The following is a 15,275-nucleotide window of genomic DNA, read 5'->3' on the forward strand; positions in this document are numbered from 1 at the left end:
GGACTGCCTGTCATTTCTGCAATAAAATAACCATACCTGCCTGATCACAATTTTTTTAAATGCACTCACCTGTCCCCATTCTATTGTGCCACCACCATCTTCACTCTTTTTCGGGTTCTGAATTTTTGTCCCTCTTGATTGGCCAGTCCAGAGTGATGTAAATATTGGATTTCATTCATTCAGTCCCAGAAGCCCTGGGGGATGCATGGAAATATGTTTCATTGCAGAAGAGACAAGTTTTCATAGTGGAGTTTTAGCTCAGCTTTTAAGTAGAACTATGTTCATTAAGTAAAGATGACATCCTTGCCACATTAACGTCCCGTCATGGCTTTCTCTCTATTGTGTCCCATTTTGATTGCATATCTCTACTCTTGCCATGATGCACAGTAACTTTTCCTTTCTCTGAGTTACTAGACTTCCATGATGTAGAAATTAATCTTTTGTCTGCCTTTCATACAATTTAAAAAGCCAATTATCCCAAGGTTCTTCATACGTTGGATAGTTTACTATGTCAATAGCAACCATTTATTATCTCTGCAGGCTTAATGCTATTATAATGAAGTTTTTGACAAAATTATTGTATTGTTTTTGTCCATGCCCTCCCCATTGTGCTTCCTTTGCACGTTCTCTGTTCCCTACAATACAAAATATTTAAATATATTTGGGGCTCTGTCCGACCAAGAGTCTCCAGGGCTATTTTTGTTTCGTCACAAGGAATTTGGTGGGCTAGCAGTTACACACTTTGGGTGCTTTTGGACATGTCTTCCTGTCTCATTCTCCTCACTTCTGTGGTAAGAGGCCTCTCTTTAGCCTTGCGCCTTTTGTTACAAATTTAGGATATGGTGGGGTAAACCTATGTTCCCCTATCTTCTGTCAGCAGGGATTGTGGGATGCCCCTTGTTTCCACAGAGTTTTCAAGAGTATATTGACATGCTGTACATCTTTTCTGTGCTCCCAAACCCCCATACTACATTACCAAAATTTCTGTGTTCCCCAGATACACTTTTTGCCTTATATTTTTAATTTTTCTCTGTTGTGCTTTCATATTGTAAATTATATCAGGATTTTGTTACTTGTTTATAATTGTATTGGCTGTTTAAATTAAGTAAAATATTTGTACAAGAAAAGAAGAACCAAAAATAATGACATGATAATAAATAAAAACATAGGATGCATTGTATTTCAAAGTTTTCACATATGCTGAAATATAACAATGAAATATAGTTAGACGCATATTAAATAGAAACCTTTACAAACAAATTAAATACTGAGAGGGAAACAGACTCCGTTATGTATTAAGTAGCAAACAAAACAACATGTGTAGCAGAGAATTTAGTAAGGTTTTGGATGCTTGTAGATTGCTTGTTAAATTCAAATTCTACTCAAGGTAACCACCCAGAAATGCATCTGTCAAATATTTTATATTAAAAAATCTAATAACTTTAATTTGCATGATCTGATTTGCATTTCATATCCAAGATGAAAAGAAGCATATCTGTGTCAGGGTATAACATAATTCATTTATAAACACAGTCTTTTAAAAAAATGTGCAGAGATAACAGAAAATCCACTTACCTTCAATTCCACAGTGCAGTCCGATCCATCTGGGGGTGTCTTGCATCAGGTTCTGCGTCATCCTGGCATCAGTCCCAGAGCTAGCGCTCCGAACCCCTCCATCTTTGTCTCTTATTCCAGGTTTTCATCCTACTTCACCAGACTCAGGGGCGACATCGGGTGATGTAGGATGGGGAAAAAAACTTGCAGATCGGCAAATTTTTCTCTTTGTGTGAAAAGGCTTCTTCTGCACATCGCCTAGGCAAACGAGAATTAGGGGGAGGTGCTGCACCCTTTTTTTTTTAAAAATTTAAAAATAAATACTGAATTTTTACTCTACAGTTAGTACAAGGGTTATCTACCCTTTTATGTAAAGTGAAATTTCTGAGTTTAGGTATGGTTTAAGTTTTTTTAAGCACTCTTGATGTGCTTCATTTTAACTGCAGTCATTTTTAACTTTCAAACTGAAATTCACCAGATATAAAATGATCAGAGCTGTTTATGTTGGTGTATACAGCAAGCATATCCTTTAATAGAACCTTGTAATTCAACAAGCAGACAAATCTACAGAAATTAATTGACTGTGGTAAATGTCCATAAATGTTTTCCTTTTTTTGTTATAATATTATATATTTCATTTGACTTATGGTAGATTGTACTAGTATACTGTATGCACATACCATATTTTGTATGTGTTGACTGAGAGCGTACAAATTCAATTCATTTTTGATACATGTGGTTTTTTTTTTGTTTTTTTCTAGCTAAAAACTCTGTGTTGGGCCCAATTAAAGACCAGTGAACTTTGTTCAAGAGTAGAAGCCTCTGTACAGTGGTCCCACACACAAGGAAAGGGGAGCAAGTATTGCTGATTTCAGTGCTGTAGCAATGACAAGCCATTTGAGGTATTCCTGTAAAGAGAAAGCATTGAGTTTTAGTTGCAACTCTTGGACCAACACAGTTTCCAAATGCGGATGGGGAAACTCAAGAAACAGCAATAAGATATTTACAGCAAACTGATTTATGCACCCTTAGTTATTGGGTACCTAAATTTATACTTTTTTTTTTTAAATAAAAGGTATGTGTATGTTCTCCTCTAAGGCAGAATAATACACATCTTTGATTTATCCCCGGGTGGTCCCATGAGGTAATTTAAATCTCACCTTGTGTCTAAATCAACAGTGACTCCCCCACAAACTACCTGCCCACCCCCTATCCCCCTGTTAGTCACCTCCATTCTACACATGCACAGAGATATGGAAGGGTGTCCTGCAATGATTGACAGTAAGCTTCAGCTTCCAGCCACAAAAGAATTAGAAAGAATTGTAGTGGCCCCTGCTTATGGATCCAATGGTGTTTGGTGCATACATAGGTGGATGCTCTTAGACAGCCCTGCAACTGCAGTTATGTATGGAAAGACTAATGGAGGGGGGTCATTTATTCACTGATTTTCAGACGTTTTATGTAGTCAACCTACATCTGGGCTTGGAATGGAGAGTTAATGTGTAAAGAATACATCACACAGATCAAACAAAATTAATACATAGAAAATGGATAGTTAAACCCATGGATGCAATGTTTCATCTTTATGTTTCTTTTATACTGTGACTAATCTAATTACCTAGAGAATGGATGAAGATCAGTGTAGTATTATATTTGGTAACTGAATAAAACCTGTACTGAGCAAACATAGTGGTTGCCGTTACAACTGTCTAAACCAGTGTTTCTTGACCAGGGTTTCATGGAACTTTAGGAGTCCTCCAGAGGTTGCTAGGGGTCCCCTGAGCCATGAGAAGTTTGTGTCTCCCAGATCAGTTTAAATGTCTTCAATGATCTTTTTGACTATCTGCAAGAATAGCAGAGGTTACCTGAAGACCTGAAAATATTTTCAAGAGCTTCCCCCATGTTAAAAAGGTTGAGAAATTTTTGTCTCTGACATTGGTATTCATTTATTCAGTGGTTTTTAGTGGAATTAAATACAAGAAGTCATCTGGAGGTGGAGGTTTTTTTGGAAGTTAGAGGTTTAGTGCAGTCTACTACACAGTGCTTACACCATGCATTGCAAATCCAGGCCCTATTCATGGTAACATCCCAAATAAACATAGACGCTGGTAACAATGTAACTTCTGCATCACATGGCATCTTCTGCGGATGCAACAGTGACAGGTTAATGGACCTGTCATTGCTACAAGCTGCTCAGAAAAAGGCGCATATTTGCCAGTTATGGAAAAAGTTTATTTAGTTTTTCTTTAACAGACAGATACATAATGATATTACTGTATGTAATACAGGCATTACATTTTACATTTACAGTTTACTAGTGTATGGAAGCTTCTCTTCCTCATACTTCTGAGCTGAGTGCAGCTACACACACCTCCAGCCTCTTCCCCTATGGTGTAAATAGAACAGTATATGTGGCTATGATTATAGGTCCACTTATCAAAACCAAAACAGGTTAACAGGAAAACAGAAGCAGCTTGCTGCTGCTTGGAAGGAGGTCAGTTGCAGGTTAAATGTAACTGTGAAGGCACCTAAAATAATTTGTGTATTGAATGCACTATTTTATTTTTTCTCAGCAGAATTATCCCATAGTGGGGCAGGCAGCATTTGCTGTAATGTGTCAGTGTACCCATATTTCTCACATTTCTCTTCCAGGTATGTGAGGTCTGAGCATCCTGCGTCCACTCTGTCCCCACCGCTGCCATGTTATCTTCCAATTTTTATTGTGTTTGACAGGTTTTTGTCACCCTTTGGACTCCATTAGCGGACAGGATTGTACACTGTCCATATAGAGATTTCCTCGATCCGGTCGCGTGTCATCCCAGTATCCTCCTTTGGCCCGGTGCAGAGGAAGCGCCGGGTGCCGCCATGTTCCTTGGTCTTATTTCTTCTCTATAGGTCACCTGATCTCACATTGCGGAGGCGCAAGATCAGGTGACATAGATGGAGGTGCATGCACATTTTTTTCTCCCATTAAAGAAAAGATTCCTTCTATGATTGCCCAAAATCAAGCATGCGCAGAAGAAGCTGCCAAGAGCCTCAGATCGAGCCAGTAAGGGCAGGTGCTGCACTTCTTTTTTTTTTTTAAATGGTGTTGCATTAAAAAAAGGCAAATTTTGACTTTGTATAAAGGGATTATCTACCCTTTTATCTGAAGTAAAAATTTTGCGTTTAGGTCTGCTTTAAGGTTTAATTCCATCCAGCGGCTGATGTAGCCAACTGTGATCCCCCGTGCAAAACTAACTTGGGGCCCCTGTGGGGGTCCCTGCTGGATCAGGAGGGCCCGGGCCCCTATGCTGTGGAACACTTTACACCTCCCTATGTCTGCCCCTGATTCCATCTTAACCTTTTCACTGCTGAAGGCACAACTTATGTCCTTAAAAAATTAGAGCAGTAGAGAAATTCAAACAATTTTGTTTGGACCACTTAGGCCAGGCATGTCTAAAGTCCGGCCCAGGGCCAATTGCAGCCCGTGTTCAAAATTCCACCGGCCCGCAGCCTTTGTCATGAAATTGATAATATGCGGCCCGCACAGTATAAAATACACAGGTACAAAAAAGCTATTTTATCTGTCATTAAAGTTGGTTAACCCCCTTGCAATTATCGGCCCGCTACTCAGTGGGCATATTCAGCAGGACGGGAGTCCCCATGTGTGTACAGGGAATCCCCAACTTCATATATTGGACCTGCTCATACCACGCCAACTCTGATTCCAAGAACTCGCTCTGCACGGAGCCCGCACTGACACCCGACTCCATGCACAGGAAATCCCTCATGTCACCCTGGTGGGCGTGTGCTGTGCAGGACCCTCACAGACCACGCCCACACTGACCCTGGTTAGTGGTCGGCCCCCACACATTTTCACCTCACCAAATCTGGCCCACTTTGTAAAAAGTTTGGACACCCCTGTCTTAGGCACAACAAGGTAGGCATTAGAGGTCCAATAGATCCTTTATGTCTCCAAAAACAGAACATTGCATAGGTGCAGCTCTATTTTGATAGGAACAACATTCAGTAATAGTTACTTTTAATATGTGTGGTAAAAACGAAACGAAAGACGAAAAAAAAATTAAAAGTGATGATTACTGAATAAGGTGAGCAGTGAAGAAGCACAAAGTTCCAGGACTATGCATTTATTTACTATAGCTCACGTGGCTTTCAGTCACCACAACACTCTGCACAGCCCTTACATATTCCCGCCCATTCTTCTGAGGTAATACGTCATCACGTTGTGACGTTCCAAACCCGGAAGCGGCTGCTGTCACTAACAACTAGAAAACAACACGAAGGCAGTGTGTGGTTTGCTGGCCGCCGGTCTGTCAGAGTCCCCGGAGGTTCTACTATGCGGATACCGGGCGTGTTCAGCTGATTATGGGGTTATGGAGGTGACAGACGGCTGCTAGAAGTGGAGGAGGAGGAATGTATGTGAAGGAGTTCCGGCCAGCTCATCGTCTCCCCTCAGCTGATGTATGTGTGGAGTTTCCTGTGTGTCAGTGTCCCTGGCAGTGCCTTTCATTCACACTCTGTTGTCACGTCTGCACCCCGGCCTGTGTGTGCGCTTCAGACCTGAACCATTCATTCACTGTATATTACAGGCTGGGAGCGAGTCCATGTCATAGCAGGCACATTACAGAGCTGTATATCTTTCTATATTGTAGTGTAGATATTATTTCTAGGGTTGTCAGCCCTGTACTTGCTGTATTACCAATAGGATAATGATACAAATATACAGCCAGTGTCATCTGTCATTCCCCAGGTTACTGACTTGTGTAGTAGTAGATTGTAAGCTCTTCGGGCAGAGTCTTCTCCTGTGTCACTGTCTGTCATTTGCAACCCCTATTGTACAGCGCAGCGTAACATGTTGGCGCTATATAAATCCTGTTTAATGATAATAGTGCGCTGAGGGTCCGGATGACACCAATGTCAGCACTTTTACAAAGCCTTAGCAGTTCCCATATGGCTATCCTTACATGTTTCATTGAAGATGAACACCAGGCAGATGTAAAAGATGCATTATTGCAGCTCTGTATCCATTCATATGACATTAGGTGTATTTTTTTTTTACTGTCAGTAGTGAAAGTACCTGAATTCAACTTGAAATCGACCTTATAGAGCCCATTGTACAGCACAGTTCAAGGAGGAGAGGAAGAAGCAGCAAAACGTTGCCAATCAGTTGTGTTGTAGTCCTCGAAGCTGCAAAGAAAGAACAAAGTGACCAAGAGAGATTAGTTCATAAGGTTCCCACTTTTCATTTTCCACTGAGGAGCTAGGAAAGTGTAACTGCAGAGGGAAAATCAGGTTAGACAGAACCCTGCTATGTGGCTGTGTACGTATCAGGACTGCACAGTCAGAAGTGTGGAACAGCTCATATAATTATATATATATATATATATATATATATATATATATATATATATATATGTGCATTTTTTTCTCTTTGTTTTTTAGTTTTTTGCCTATGGTTGGACCTTGTTCCTGCTTCATCACATAGGTGGAAAAGTAAAGAAGAAGGGGTGTTTATACTAAACCCCAACCCTACTTTTAACTTTGCCCGGTTGCATGGGTTCCTTTGCTGTGTTGATATTTTTATTTTGATTTTACTGTATAGGTAGTCCCCGAGTTACATACATGATGGGGACTGTGGGTTTGTTGAATTTGTATATTGAAGTTGAAACAGGTACATTATTTTAAGAAAATTGCAATTTGGACAGATATTTCTCTCAACTTTTTATTAGGCAGCATGGTGTCAGTTACTGTATAAAATCCTGACAGTTTTTCACATACAAAGCAAAAAAAAAAAAAAACTTTGACGGAGCCTAGACCTTTATTAACTTCTGGAGCAAGCTGTGCTTTGATATGCAAAAAGAAACAACTGCAGAGTTTTTCTTGGTCATGAAGGAGTTAAGAGGCTGCAGAAAGAGCTCTCTCCTCTAAGATCACCCTTAACCTCAGCTCGGTTTACCAAATGATTTTTTCCACAAGTCATGCAAACCGTCCCTTCCAAGTCTTTGTCTTGCACAGAGCGATCAGGAAAGCCCAGTTTGTATCTAGGAGGGGTCTGTATGTCAGATGTCCTTAACCCAGGGACTACCTGTACTTAACTTCTTACGGTGCGCATTAGAAACTGCAGTAAGCCAAGTAAGGTTTGGCTCATTAGCATTCCCCCTCATCTAGCGTTTTTCTCCCCAATCTGATTGCTCTGGACTCTCCCATTTCATTTACTAGACCAATCACTAGGTCTAAAATAACATGTAAAAAAAAGTTTCAACTTTTATTAGCTTGTTAGTAGAGGGGAGAATAAACAATCTGAGGAGGCAAAATATAGGCTGATTAAACCTTAGCAGTAACTTCCTGTAACATACAAAGACTGTGGGTGTGCAAGGGCTGGAACTTCAATTTTTGATGTGCACTTTGGGATAGTGGTTTTGTTAGTGATGTAAAGCTTTAAATTGAGGATTAAATATGTAAGTCTAAAAAGAACAGAATACATTGTAAATCACATTTGTGCTCAAGTATAAAATACTTTGACATTGACAATACCCTTTGACATGCAATCAGATTCAAAGTTTTGCTTGGTAGTGACTGCATTTTAATTGTGCAGAATACCAGGGCTGCAATAGAGTTATAGTGTACACCAAAAATGAATATAAGGAAATCTATACATATTCTAGTGTCATGTCGCGGTTAAACGTAAGATGAAATGTAAGCTCAGACACAAGCCTCTGTGTAAGGTCAGCTGCATGTAGAAGAGAAGGAATTTATGTCCACGGTAAGTGTTGTGATTCCACACTTTTATTTTCTAACCTGTGTTATTTCCTTCAGTTTTTACCCATGAGCCTCTGTTTATTACTGCTACCGTGTTTCCCCGAAAGTAAGACCTACCCCGAAAATAAGACCTAGCACTTTTCCCCCCAACCTGCCCTAATATAAGACCTACCCCGAAAATAAGACCTAGTAGAAAAATAAAAAAAAAAATAAAAAAAATAAAAGCAAACATAAATTAAAACAGTACTCACCGAGCGGGAGACAGCGGGCGACAGCGGGCGTACACACAGCGGGCTAACACACAGCCGCACAAGCCGATGCTTTCCTTGTAGTTCCGGCTCCTGTCTCAGGCGGAGTGATATTACATGCACTTCGCCTGTCAGAAGCTGAAGTGCATGTAACCAGGCTAGTTCTAGTGAGCCCTTAAAAATGTGTTAAAAAAAAAAAATTAAAATAATATACTCACCTGATACCCGATCCTGCGTGTGTTTCTGGCTGCAGCAGCGTCTGTCTCTTCTCTCCTCTGCCAGCATCGTGTCTTTTCCTGTTTGTAAAGCAGGAAAGAAACCGGCACAGCGCCACCTGCTGTTCCATGTCCTAACTGCCGAACAGTGGAGAAAAAGCACAGAGTGATCAGAAGGGGAATTTGTAAGGGGAATTTGGGAATATGGTGTGTTTTTTTTCATTAAAAAAAGTATATAAGACCTACCCTGAAAATAAGACCTAGTGTGTTTTTGGAAGCCCAAAAAAATATAAGACAGTGTCTTATTTTCGGGGAAACACGGTATTAGATTAGCTGTGGGAAAATCACTGTATAGTTAATGGCAGGTTTGCTGGCAAAAAACTTATTTTGCAAGGATATATTAGATTTTCATTAAAATGTATTTAACTTTTCTTTCAGTTATTCTGAAGGTGAAGAAACTGAATTGTTGGAGGAACCCGAAGACTCACATCCAAGCACCATGGATCTGAAATACAATACCTCAAGGAAGTACATTTCTATCAGTGTTCCATCAAAAACTGATACAATGTCCCCTCACATTAAGTCTGTAGATGACATCCGAGTGCTTGGTATTAATCTAAGCCAGTTCCAGAAACCAGTGCAATTTTTCATCTGTGTTACAGGAGTTTTTATCTTTTATTTAATATACGGATATTTACAGGTAATCTTCATGCAAACTTTCATTTATATTCCTGTATTAATGCTATGTCAGTTTTCATATTAAAAATGCAATTACACAGACTTATCCAGCAGGTGCAGTTTGGGAATAATTTGTATATTTTTATTTGCTGATGCTTTCCTATTTGTAAAAAATTGAATCTGTAGTTAGATTCAAGTATCTGTGTGCTTATCGACATATATTTCTCTGAAGGGACCCTAATAACAAGGTGGCCTTGGGGTTTTTTGTCAAGTAGTAGTTTATGAAAGTCACAAAGGATGCGCTGCTTTTGGGGTGTCTCAGGTCCACAGTTGTGAGACAGCTATACACCTTTTGCCTAACCTCGAACGGATGCTAGGGGGATATGTCCTGTTTTTCTAATGCAGGTCACACCATTAAATGATATAAGAATATTTTTTTCTTCTACTGTTTACTTCAGGCAGGAATCTTTCTGGGCCAGCCACTACCTCACAGACTTGTATGGCATCAAAATGCAGTTCCAGTGTCCTGGACAACCACATAAAGGTCTGTCAGGTCCCATTGCATAGGTGCGTCCAGCACAGAAAGGGATTCCTTTGCAAGTCAAATTAAATAGTGCACGGGTTCCAATTCTGCTACAGAAATAGTTAGGAAGCAGAGGTGGAGAAAATTAGTGCAGGTGGGTTACAGGACTTTAGGGTGCAGTTGTTCCAAAACTCAGTTGTGGATCTCATCATTTTTGCTTGAGTACATGGGACGCTGATTTCCAAAAAGAGTAACAATTTCCACATAATAAATTGTGTGAATATTCACAATGTAGCTTTTTTTTTTCTTGGTCAACTCTGTGTATACAATTTGTAATTTTATACCAAGTTTGCATTTCCCTGGCTTGTGATGGGTTTGTTTGTTCATGGAGATGGAATAACTTATTTTTATGTTTTATTGGCATGGCTATATTAAAGAAAATGTAGTATGAGAAATATACTAATATATATAATTAGTATATACACTATATATATATATATATATATATATATATTATAATATGAAATTATAAGGAGAATTCTTCTTGTTCCAATAAAAATGCTATACATTTAACTATGCCATTTTAACTTCTTGTTTTGTTTTATAGGAATTGATCTTTTCAGTTGAGGGTTTTAAACCATTTGGTTGGTATCTGACATTAGTGCAATTTGGATTTTATTCAGTCTTTGGATTAATAGAATTACAGTTGACACAAGATAAACGCAGAAGGTATGTGCTGAGCAAACATTCCTGTAGTAAAATATACTTGGTAAAGCCTAACTTTTTTACATATATTATAATTTTTTGTTTATTTCACTGGCTTTTAGTGCTGCCATTACCTGTGTTATTGTCATTAACTCCAATGCTTACACTCTCTGATTGGTGCTTTAAATCCCTGCCTTTGATACGTTTTGAATCGCCAACCCACAGGAAGGAAGTAGTTCAGGTTTTCAGCAAAAACCAAAAGAATAGCTTTCGATCCAGGCAATTAGCATTCTTTAGGATGTGTTCAACAGTGGCACTTTACATAATATCCCTGTGGTAGGTCACATTCACACATCACTTGCTGGAACCCCAAAGCATGCATGCATGCTACATTGGACTACAACACAGGTTCTGAAAGTACTCCATCCTTGGTCTCGTTTGGACATTATTTATGTGCATCTTTCCTAAGGTCTCACTGCAGCATTTTGTTTGAGTTAAGGTCTAGACTTAGAATCAAGGTGTTGCAACAGCCCAGTCATTTAATTTTAAGTCATTTGGTTGTAGATTTGCTTATGTGTTTGGACAGATGGCCTGACTTTTTATCTAGAATACTCTGATATAAAATCAAAACATGCTCTACCACTTTCTCGGCAGCGAAGACTACTCCCCCCCCCCCCCACACTTGTTTTTTAATGTATGGTTATATCCCTTTGCAGTAAATGTATTGGGGTTTTGTATATTGTTTCCTTCCCCCTCCTTATACACCTCCACTTTCGTCTCATCTGTCCAAAGAACACTGTTCAGAATTCTTGTGGTTTGATTAGATGCAATTTTGCATACCCAAGCTATGCTGCCATGTTTTTTATTTATTTATTTATTTATTTTTTGCAAATTCCTTGAGCATTGCAGGGTCTAACCTTGGGGTGAATTTGCTCGAACATTCACTTCTGGGAAGATTGGTGACTCATGTATATTTTCAATTTGTGCATAAACTTACAGTAGAATGCTGGACTTCAAATTGTGTTGGAATGATCTTATAACTCTTCCCAGATTGATGAGCAGCAACAGTTTCTAAGAGCATTGCTGATATCTTTCCTCCTGGGCATTGTGTTAACGCACACTATATTATGTCCTGATACACAAAACCCTAGATTTAAAAAGGTGTACTTTCTTTTTCTCATGACTGTACTATGGTATAAGCTTTATGATAAATGCCTAAGGATGTTTTATCATTTCATTATTTTATTTTTCAGAATACCTGCAAAAACATACATGATAATAGCATTCCTCACTGTGGGCACAATGGGGCTTTCTAATACTTCCCTGGGGTATTTGAATTATCCTACTCAGGTTATTTTTAAATGTTGTAAACTCATCCCTGTCATGATTGGAGGAATATTTATTCAAGGTAAGCACCATTCCCTACTGAATGATTCATCACACTTATTAGAATTTATATCATTAATTAGAAATCCACACATTATTAGCAAAGGACCAATCATGAAGAACCATCAAACAAAGTCTAAAATCTTCATCCTGATCACTAGAAAATACTACCTAGTTTCAGAATGATTGTACATCAAAAGCACTGTTCTCCCCAGAAGGTTTTAGCTGGTTGCTCTGCCCGGCTGCAGTGCCTTCCCTGCCCACTTCCCATATGCAGCTCTAATGGTCTGAACTGGTCTCAGTGAGGCTGCTCTGTGCTGTCATCTGTTCATAGGATTGTTGCTGCCGGTGAGAGGGCAGGGGAGTTCAGCACACAGTTCAGCCTTCATGGGAGTGAGACACAGGCAACCCATCCCCATCTTATAGCACGAGCAGGGATTTCTATTATAAAAAAAGCTGCTTCTAAAATGTATCCGCCCGAGTTGGCGTGTGCAATGACGTCATCATCAGCAACACTGATAGAAATCACTGTGCACAAACCTTCATATCACCTAAACCGTATGTCGTAATGACTTGAAAGTTGTTGCCACTAGTAGCCAAAATATCAGCCCCCTAGCTTTTAGGAATTGCAAGACATGGGGGTGGCAAATGTAAAAACTTATGAAAATACAACATTTGGATTGCTGTTTCAAAAGAAAGTGCACCTAGAAGTCCTAAATTTAAAATGAAAATAAGGGACCCCCGGGGCCACTTACAAAGCAAGGAGCATTTGGGTAATGCCCCTAAATGTATACCTACCTGTTACAAATCTACAACTGTCAAACTATGCTACCTTGTCTGCTTTTCTTCTTTGAACCTCAATTTCTCTAGAGCGACAGAATGGATGTAACTGAAAATATAGGTGCAAGTAGGGGACCCGTTTGTCTAACTCCTAAAATTTAATTACTATAGCATCTTTCGAACATAAAAAAACTCTACCAATCAAAATGCGCTGCCCTGCCCTCCCCTGTTACACATTACTGCCAACTTCTAGCACTTGAACACTTGAATTTCCCCGGAATGGTGTGGATAAAAATGTGTGTGGAAAATCTGTGGCTACCACCCCCCACAATTTCATCACTATAGCATCATAGACCATAAACTCTGCCCACCAAAACGAAATGCGGTTCAGGTACTGGTAGGGTACAGTCATGTGTAACAGGTGCGTTTTGATGGACAGATTTTTTTTTTTTTTTTATGTTGTATTGATGCCATGATGATGAAAATTTGGGGGGTGTTAGCCACAGGTATTCACCACTTGCACCTTCTTTTTTGTTTCCCTGCACCTCTCTGTTCTAAAGAAATTGGGGTTCAAGGAAGAGAAGCAGACAGGGTAGCATAGTATGTCAATTATATTTCTGTGAAAGGTATCTTTAAATTTAGGGGCCCCATCCCAATGCTGCTTACTATGTAAGTGGTTGTGGGGGATCCACAATTTGCATATTTCAATTATAGGCTCCTGTAAACTTGTGACCCCTATTCCCTTAAAGAAATTGGTTACTAGTGACTATGAGGGCACCGTGCATCCTAAAAGTTTGAAGGACTTTCGACCATTGACTTCCGAACACACACACTTTTTTTTTTTTTTTATGGGCAGTGATGAGAGGAGGGTATTGGCTGTCGTGCCATATTCTGTCATCACATGCATGATGCAATTAAGGCATCACCACATTTTTACCAATCTATAAAAGAGTGACTTTCTCTTTTATATAATGGAAACATTTGTGTTTTTTTGTTTTTACACTTATTTTGGGGAGGGCCTCTCCCCTTCAGTCTTTAATGCCATGGTGGTAAAAACTGAAGGGGAAATCCACAGCCTCCTGGGATATTTGTGTCACATATCTCAGATGGCTGTGGACTGCTCCTTCTGTGCATGCATCTTCAGAGGCTTACTTATAATGTGAAAAAAAGTGCTCATGCATGTGCAGTGCAAGGTGGCACTGGACGTTACAATGAGCATCAGAAAAGAGGGAAGTTGAGCCAGCGTGGCACCCATCTGAAATTAGGGCGAATTCACACTGCCAGTAAGATTGCATTTCACCTTCCCCCATGCCATGAACCACCGCTGCCTAAAATACTGCTAGCTCTGGAAAAGCCCAGCACTTACGGCCTGGTACCAATCCCAGGTGCCTAACAGTTGCCAAGTAGTCACTCGGGAACAGTAATGGCCCATTTTTTTGCTGCTAATGTGAACTAAGCTTAACTTGTTACATCACATTGATCACACTGTTACACTGCTACAAGGGATTACACTATTAAAATTTAGAAAACTAGAAAGTTGGGTCACATTACATAGCAGTGGGCAGTTGGGGCACAGGATGGAAAATTGTACATACTAACAGGGCAGGCATTAGAAAGTTAGAACAAAGTATAAGGGATAGGTAGAACACAAACGCAATAATAGGAGTTACTGGATACCTATGGCATAAACTACTGAGAACACTGTCTTGTCCCACCCTTTTTTTTTTTTTTTGACCACCCGGCTACAGGTGCCCTCCACCCGGCTGAAAAAAATTTCTGGGGAGAACACTGGTTAGCAAAGATGTACAATGATATATTCTACATATGCTGGTACAGGGCAGAATAGTATGGACAAGTTGGTAATTGTTCTTAATGACATGTTAGTGACATGTTAAGCCTGCCCTTTTTTACCCTAAACTGCTTATAAAAAAAAATAAATAATGCAGTTATGTAATTATTACATTAATCAATTCTAAATTTATTGGAGTTAGTTTTGACCATACGATTTTGCTGCCATATGTACTAAAAACATAGCAAAAAGTTTATTTCATATATAGTCCACTTCTTGGTTTTAACTTGCTAATCCTCAAAATACCATGTGAGTTTACCACATGCAGTAAAACTGGAAAAAAAACTGTAGGTACTTTACAGTATACAGGAACTATACTAAAAATAAAAAAACACTACTTAACTTTACTTCCACAGAGCACCCGATCCTTCCACATGTTTCCTTGATTTGGTCCCACGCCATCCTTTGATCCTCCTTTGCCCAGGCATGGGGAAAGCACAGGGTGCCGCCATCTTCTACTTCTTCTGGCTACGCACCCTATCTTGCACTGCCCAAGTGCAAGATCAGGTGTCGTAGCCTTCTGTAACTGGCTACGCGCATGCCTGGAAAAGCCCCTTCTGCCCATGGCCAATCTC

The 15,275-nt window shown here is 39.6% G+C and overlaps 1 protein-coding gene across 2 annotated transcripts in view; it reads left to right on the forward strand.

Moving 5' to 3' along the window:
* SLC35B3 (solute carrier family 35 member B3) overlaps nt 1-15,275 on the forward strand; it is a 28,450-nt gene that overhangs the window by 791 nt on the left and 12,384 nt on the right. Inside the window, exons 1-4 of one of the 2 annotated variants that reach the window (XM_072411728.1) lie at nt 5,785-6,018; nt 9,218-9,479; nt 10,588-10,709; nt 11,939-12,093. In XM_072411728.1, coding sequence (XP_072267829.1) covers nt 9,279-9,479; nt 10,588-10,709; nt 11,939-12,093 — 478 coding nt within the window. In that variant the 5' untranslated portion in view covers nt 5,785-6,018; nt 9,218-9,278. Of the gene's footprint in view, nt 1-5,784; nt 6,019-9,217; nt 9,480-10,587; nt 10,710-11,938; nt 12,094-15,275 lie in introns of those variants that run through there. The other variant, XM_072411727.1, reaches the window with a different exon arrangement.

Source organism: Pyxicephalus adspersus, chromosome 5 (assembly GCF_032062135.1).
Source record: "Pyxicephalus adspersus chromosome 5, UCB_Pads_2.0, whole genome shotgun sequence".
In the NCBI taxonomy this organism is placed as follows: Eukaryota; Metazoa; Chordata; class Amphibia; order Anura; family Pyxicephalidae; genus Pyxicephalus; species Pyxicephalus adspersus.